Source organism: Sardina pilchardus, chromosome 9 (assembly GCF_963854185.1).
Source record: "Sardina pilchardus chromosome 9, fSarPil1.1, whole genome shotgun sequence".
NCBI classification, from domain to species: domain Eukaryota; kingdom Metazoa; phylum Chordata; class Actinopteri; order Clupeiformes; family Clupeidae; genus Sardina; species Sardina pilchardus.
In genome coordinates, this window is record NC_085002.1 from 6,616,294 (window position 1) to 6,624,606 (window position 8,313).

General features: G+C 43.9%; 1 protein-coding gene across 1 annotated transcript; it reads left to right on the forward strand.

The window, feature by feature from the left end:
• The first annotated feature begins 2,483 nt into the window (after nt 1–2,483).
• On the forward strand, nt 2,484–8,313 carry nbl1 (NBL1, DAN family BMP antagonist). The gene is made up of 4 exons (XM_062545443.1): nt 2,484–3,026; nt 4,253–4,433; nt 4,759–4,870; nt 7,230–8,313. Exons 2-4 carry the CDS (start codon nt 4,261–4,263, stop codon nt 7,551–7,553), a joined length of 609 nt encoding a protein of 202 aa, XP_062401427.1. The 5' UTR covers nt 2,484–3,026; nt 4,253–4,260; the 3' UTR covers nt 7,554–8,313.

The following is an 8,313-nucleotide window of genomic DNA, read 5'->3' on the forward strand; positions in this document are numbered from 1 at the left end:
ATAACAGCAGAATAAGTTGAGTTTAAGTGCAAAATCAATAGGTGAACACTGAACAGCATATTAAATTGAGAGAGTGCAGAGTTTGACCAGGAATAGGAGATCTGCTTGTTTTCCAGGGCTGGAGTAGTTTCAGCATTAAAGGATAATTGCATAGAGGAGAGAGCAGTTAATCATGTACTAATGAGTGTTATTTCCCATAATTGTCCTCAAATATGCTGAAATGGACGCTCTCAAATCAAGATGTCGTCCGACCACAGAGCAGGGCAGAACTGCCAAGCGGTGATTTCATCAGCAGCTGCTGGGCAATCCACACATACGCAGAACCAGACCTGCACAGCGGGGAGAAGATAATCAGAGGCAGCACTCCACGTGGAATGACGGCGACGTTCTGCTCTCTCTCTCTCTCTCTCTCTCTCTCTCTCTCTCTCTCTCTCTCTCTCTCTCTCTCTCTCTCTCTCTCTCTCACCTCTCTCTCTTTCTCTCTCTCTCTCTCTCTCTCTCTCTCTCTCTCTCTTCTTCCATACCCTGACCCGTACACAAATGGGCTGAGCTTAAGAGCACTGAGCATACCTGGTGGAACAGAGTGCCACGAAACGATTGGCTGTGTCCCTTTTTTTTTTTTTTTTTTTGGAGAGCAGACTCCCTGCGAGCTTTTGTGACTGTGAGATATGGCTGCCCTGGACTGGTTTTGTTGGGTGCCATCATTTATGGTAAGTGAGAGTGTGTATGCATGTGTGTGGAGGGAGATCATAAGCCCTGTGTTTGTCCAGCCCCCTGGTGCAGCAGAATGCTTGGAATGTTCTAGAATGCCAGCTCTGGACAGGGGCTCAACAGTTATTACTAACAGGTGAGTCCGGCCCAGTGCAAAAAATCTCACTCTCTGGTACACAGACAGATACCGAACAAAAGCATGCATATATGCACAGATGCACCAACCCACAAACCACAAAATCCCACCAGAGCTGAATTTTGATCATAGCTGCTTGCTCTCAAAGTCACTGATGCATTCATTTTCTATGTGGGCAGACATGTTCGCACTTTTACAAAAATGCCTCAGCCGTTTTGTCTTCTCTTGTCAATCAAGGCATTTGTCTGCAAGTGAAGTGGAAGAGGTGGCTTTGGGTGGAGGTTATTGTGGATGGAATCCAAGCTGCACACCTGCGGGTAGAGTGAGTGCAGAAGCCAAGCGCGAGTCATGGGGTATGGGAGAAGCCTTAAGTACCTGTCTGTGCCTGTCTAACAGATGCGCTTTACACATCATGATGCTGCTGATGGATCACCAACATTTAGTGTCCTAAACACGTCACGCTCTGCCTATTGTGGTTCTTTTGTGTTGACTTTCCCTGATGAACTCTTAGCAGGCTCTCATTATTATCCAGCATTTTATCCAAGTGGACACAACCTCTGTTGATAGAAAGGATGGACTTGCACTGTTCCATACCTGCCTGCATTTAAAACCTTTTTCATTTTTTTAAGTTCATTCACTCCTAATGAGAGTGTAAGTAAGGGTCATGCAGTTTGTCCTCAGCCTTTACATTTTCTTAATATAGGCCAGCCCCTGCATGTGATGACTACAGTAGTGTGCATTTAAGTCAACAGCACTTCAGCTATGGGCTGCACAGAGATGGACTTACAGATTGTTTGAGGTGTGGATGGCCCCACCCCTGATTTTGAGCATATGATACCGATTGGCTACCAGAGAAACACTTCTTACGCTCTTCTGAAATCTAATTGGTCTGACAACCAAATAATGTTCTGGGCAAAAACTAGGATGTAGAATTCACTTGCAAAGGTCCAGTGGTGTGATCATGGCCTACAAAGGCCCTATTCAGCCAGGACAAAAATGAACTGCAATGCTGTTAAAGGTAGTTTAGTGATATACGGACAAAACATGTAGGCTTATAGGCCTACTAGGATTTGTCCGACAAAAACAGATTTTAACTTTTGTTCCTAAAGACAAAAGTGCCTTCACTCTTACTATTTAGAAAGTATGACCTAGTTTATAGGCTACTCATTGCTTTCTATAACGTTCAGAGGATTTTGTTTTTCTATTTGTGTATTGTATCTCATAGGATTTGTAATATACAGGCTGTGCAAAACCAGAGACAGGCAGATGCATAAAAATGCATGTTGACTATCGTTATTCATCTTAGCGTTATTTCTTTGCACACTTTAACCACCATTAAAGTGGCAACAGGTTTCTCCACACATGTCAAATGGGGTTCTAGGTAACTGTAGGCTATCATGCAAAAAAAAAAAAAAAAAAACCTCAAGTAACCTACACCTACTAGGCTACTCAACCGTTGCAACATTGTCCTCTCAAATCATAAGAACCTCGGCAAAAGAGGGGGAAGTCACCAATTTGTCATAAGTCACAAATTATTTGGCTAGTCCTGACAGGGAGGGATACGCCTTGACGACTGTCTGTATGATTTTAGAGAGTTCACTGATGTTGTCACCAGGCCGTAAACATTTCGACCTGACGAACTCTCTACATCCCCTCTTTTTTTTTGTTCAATCAGATACGCAGCGTGCAGCCAGGCAAGCCTCGATGCCGCGCCTAGTCAGATGAGCCCACAGCACAGCAAGAGAAAGCGGCAGCGACAGGAGCAGACTGACTGCGCACAAAACTTTTCAAACTTATAAAAATCTGTCTGATTTATTCCGTTTCAACGAAGAAAAGGAGGAGAATAGATATAGTACAGAGGGGAGGGACCCACGGAAGTTGATGTATAGATAGATTGGATTTCTTACGTGCGCTCCTTGCACGGTTTCAGCTCTTCATCCCTCGTTCGGTGATGTAATTGTTTAAGATCGGACGCGAGAGGAACATTGTCTGTTTTTCCGCTCGCATTTGACATTTTAAATTCATATCAGCCACTTATCGTCATCACCCATTTCTTCGTCTCTCTGGTGTCCAGTGGGTCGGACAGAGAGGGGCCGCGGTGAGAGGCGGTCGGTTTGGGAAAAGGGGATTCAGCGGGCAATATCTCTGGTGCCAGCGGACGTTTCAGTGGTTCCCAACCGTAAGTACAGTTGGTTTCAACTTATCTTAGTGACTTCAATTGGGGGGCATTGTAGGCGATAGGCTACGTGAGTAAAACAGATGGATTTAAAGCAGAAGATGATAAATGGTCAGCAATACTTTTATTTGTAATAGTATTTGTAACATGATATGAAACTCCCTGTGTATAGGCCAGCTTATTGAACCGTCCAGAGAACGTTTGCCCAAAAAGCCAATGCTGCATGCTTGCTTATTAACTTAATCTAAACTGATGTCATGAGTGCACAATTCGTAAAGACCTGTGATTCAGTGCTGTCGACTTTAGCTCAATATGAGATGTTTCACTTCAGCAGCAACTTGGCATCAAAAAGTTCTAATTTTCCAAACTTATTATGATAGACTTTTAGTCACCCCCTCATGCATGTGTCGAATGGCCGAAAACAAGCAAACACATTTATTTAAAATGTAATTGTTTTAATAGGAAAATAGCTTAATAACCAATTTAGTTATTGTCCCCACCCTCGCCCACACTCTCACTCTTTCTCCATCTCCCTGATGCTTCTCACGCACTCGCTTTCACCGCCGCAGGCTGCTAGGAAGTCGGACATGGATATTGAATTTGTGTGGAATGCCAGTTGCGTGAAAACATAGCGAAATAATAAAGTCTATTTTGGCTTTTAGAAAATGTTTTATGTATAAACACCTTTGTCACTTTTAAGTAGCCTACACGCGGGTGTCTTGAGATCAAATTGAGCTTTTAAAGCCGATTTGTATACTCATGTAGCCTACAAGAGGTCACAGTTTTAAAACAAAGGTTTTCTTTCGTGGGCGCATCGTTACGCAGTGTTCCTGTAGTTTATTGAAGTCAGGCGATATCTTACAGACATCTCTCCCCGTCTCTGGTTGCCCTAGTCTGAGCCAACGGTATTGTTCTTCTCCACTTGGCGCACACAGGGCCAAAAAGGCCGGCGACATGAATGATCTGAATTTGATTGGTACAACGGCTAGTCTTGAGTCGCACTGAATGACAGAACAGACAGGGGTGAATTAACTAGTGGTTTTAATATCGCAACTTTGACACTTTCGTGTTGGCTATAGACGTCAAAACAACTCCACCTTTCAGTCTCTCTCACTCACACTTGGTTTTTCGGACTATGATGGGCGTCCATGTCTTAGCCACACTACCACACACCAAAGTAAGAAAAGGGGAATTGATATGTCATAAAACTTCTCCCTGACCTGTTCCAGGTGCAGTTATGTGGCTTGGTGCGCTGATTGGCTGTGCGTTGCTCGCGCTGTGTTCTGCGCCTCCTCCCGCGCACATCAACCGTTTGGCGCTGTTCCCTGACAAGAGCGCCTGGTGCGAAGCCAAGAACATCACACAGATAGTCGGGCACACAGGCTGCCAATCCCGCTCCATAGAAAACAGGTCAGTACAACTAGAGGAAACTCACTGACCGAGACCCACAGGCGGAACACCCCAGCTGTGCTTCCTAAGGCAGTTCCTCATAGATGGTTGCATAGATAGGCACATTTAACTAAATATTATGCATGTCCATGTAGGAACATATGGCTGATTTGATAAGATCATTAGATTGCTCACACTGGTCAATAGCCCTTAAAGTATGCTGTATGAGTTAGTGTTTTTTGTGACTACAGACCTGCTATTGCTTCAGTCAGTTTTCTTGCCAAACTGTATCAATCTCTTGTGCATGTAAAAGATACTGAGCGATGAACTCCTGGCTTCCTGACAGGGCATGCCTGGGACAGTGCTTCAGCTACAGTGTGCCCAACACCTTTCCTCAGTCCACTGAGTCCCTGGTGCACTGTGACTCCTGCATGCCAGCGGAGACGCAGTGGGAGGTGGTGAGTAGAGGGGAGGCCATGCCCGTGTGTCCAGCTGAAAGTGCTTCAAAACAAACTCTTTTCCTCTCTCGTTGTCTGTCTGTTCTCTCTCTCTCTCCCTCTCTCTTTCTCTCTCTCTCTCTCTCTCTCTCTCTCACACACACACACACACACACACACACACACACACACACACACACACACACACACAGTGTTTGGAAAGTTACTTATGTTACTTAGTTACTTTGTATTCCATTATAGAATACATGCCCATAATTTTGTAACATATTCCAATAGATTACTCAAAGTGAGTGACGTATTTTGAATACTTTGGACTGCATCAGCATTGTATTATATTTTATTAGCAGTGTATGGAACATATGATATTATGTGAACTTATTATGTAAGACCCATAGTGTCAACAACAACTCAAAACCTGCTTTACAGTGAGGATTGATTGATACACCTATGTGCTATGAAACACTTAATGTCATTAAAGACAGAGATGCTTTGTCTTTATAGGCTAAAAGGTTGCCAAATCCCAAACAAAGTAGGATTCTTTGTAATGCATTTCAACAGCACATAGGGATTTACATGCCTTCTTGTTGAACACCCTGTCAAGAAACAAGAACCTATACTGCCCAAAACATGCTTGCTGGACATAGGCCCTATTGACCCAACACTGCAGACACACACACACACACACACACACACACACACACACACACACACACACACACAATGCTCTCTCACTATTTATTTCACATGATATCACTGTCCTGTTCTTGCTCAATAAAAAAATATCCATAGTCCATTTTCATATGTCTGTAGGTTGCTAGTAGCCTGAGAATATGCACACAATGACAGCAATGACCACTACTGGCTCAATAGAAGCTTCTGAAAGTGGATTACCCACTTTGGAGCTGGCCATGAGAAGTGGGGACTGTGACAGTCCAATGAAAGAAAGCAGACACAGTACCTGAGGCAGAAGCAACGTGTTTTTATGTGGTCACGCAAACATGGTCACACGTGTAATGAAAATGTATGTGTGTCTAACTAAGCATGCTTCAATGCAAGTCTTAAGCTGTGGCCCCCCCCCGGGACGGAACCAGGCAGAGAGAGTGCCTCAGAAATGAAAAGTGCAGTCCAAGATTATTAATAAATATATGTTTTGTCAAATTCAGCTCCTCAGCAGCTCACACTCCTCTAGCGGATCATTCTTGGTGTGTGTGTGTTCAATGGCTCCCTGGTGCTCGGACACAGTTCTGGCTCTGTAAATGGGACACAAACAAAGTTGGTTGGGACTGAGTCATACATCATTCCAACCAATCAGCACATTGCTTAAGGAACCTGGAAGGGATGAGTGTAAATTTATTTGCTGTTGAGCTCAAAGATCAACAAACCTTTGCCAGAATCACAGACTGCACATTTTACAATCCTTAACAAGTTTGGTCAGGCACTTAGTGCTGACGAGAAGTCTCAAGCAGAAAGCCTACAGTATTTTTGTGTCTCTCGTGGAGCCGGAGGACAGTGTTCTATACAAGTTAAAAGAAACCATAATAATAATAATAATAATACATTTTATTTGTATTGCACTTTACACCAAATCAATGACCTCAAAGTGCTAAATATATCCCGACCATATTAATACCATATTAACTGCCACGTGTATTAACCTCATAGAATACGTTTTGCAAAATCAATGTGTAAGTCATGGCTTATAGTTAGGAAACTACGTTACTCCGCTAAAAAGGACTCTTATCTTTTCGAGTCATTTCTGGCAGTAAATGACCAAAGTGGAGGATGTAGAATCAGGCTCTCTTGTTTCCCCCCTCTCCGCTCTGGTCTCTTTGATCTGACACATCCTCTCACCTCGCTCAGCAGTTAGTCATTCTGCTCCACTCGTTTCCGTTTCTCTGGCTCCAGAGACTGAGAGCTGTGGTGTATTTATGTTGAGTTGATGCCATGTAGGGTGAAAGAGTAGAAGTGCAGAGCCAGGTGACTGTTTGACCAGCCAAATATTCATCATTTCAAATAGCTTTGTATGTCTCTCTCTCTCTCTCTCTCTCTCTCTTTGTCCCTCTCCCTCTCTACCTGTCTCTCTCTCTCTGTTTGTGTGAAAGAGAGCGTGAGAGAGAACTTTTAAAGTGAGTATATGAATGGTGTACCTGTTCTTGGGGTGCTATATAGAACCAGGCTTTAAAGAACCCTTAGGGGTTCCTTTGATGAAGACTTCAAACTTAAAGAACCATTTAGGGGTGCCATGTGAAGTATGTACCATCCATTTTTGGTCCTATATAGCACCTCATATATATATATATATATATATGCAATATATGTCTGTACGTGTGTGTGACCTGTCTTTGCTCTGCCCCCTCAGGTTACTTTGCAGTGCCCAGGCAATGAGGACACTCCTCGTGTTGACAAATTGGTGGAGCGCATCCTGCAGTGCAGTTGCCAGTCCTGCAGTAAAGAGGGTGACCAGGAGGGGGCCCTCACGCAGCAGTCTCCCTCGGAGAGCTCCATCGATCCCGCGTCCCTGCCTGACGGCAGCAGCGCCGAAGTCCACTCCCACCCCCACCCGCACCCCCACCCACACCCTCACCCCCACCCGCACCCTCACAGGCACAAACTCTCACACCCACACCATCCCGACACACTCGCTGATCCGCTGCCACACACAGACACATCTGAGGGAGGATAAGTTCAACTGTGCTCCTCTCTGTACCTCTGTCTTCGCACTCCTCCCTCCTTCCCTCTCTCCTTCTCTTCCTCTCTCTCTCTCTCTCTCACTCTCTCTCTCTCTCCTCATTGTTTGAGTTGGTCTGTGATTTTGTACTCTGGCAGAACTTCAGCACTTTTATGAATAACACCACATTTTGCAAAAATAAAGCTTTTAGACAGGAATGTATGAACAAAAACCAGCGTGAATATACTCAGTTACCAAAAATGATCACAAAGCACGAAGTAAACTGAAAATCTAACAGAAACACACACAAACATTCACATACAGTAATATATCTGCATAATGTGTTCGTTAGCATAGATTCAGATGCTCCAGTGACACACGTAGCACAAACATACGCGCTCTGTATCTGATTATGAAAGCACACTTAAATCATTGCCCCCAGAGGCACACATACATTTTCCTATTTAAGAGACAATCAAAAACATGTACACACACAAGACACAAACACGCAAACATACACGCATAAACACACAAATCATCCAATTATGTCTCTTTTGGGCTAAAAGCCTCTGTGTTCTGTGCTGCCTTTTCTGTTGCCTCACTTGCGCAATTCTAACTAGACAACACAGTAAATTGTTGAGTCAAGAAAATGCCTTTCCTCCGAGTAACTTTATGTGGAGCTTTAGAAAGGTAAAAAGCTCAGTGGATCCACTTGAAATGATTCATACATTGAGTGTATTGTGCTGGCTTGGATAAAGCTGTTTGTATTTACAAA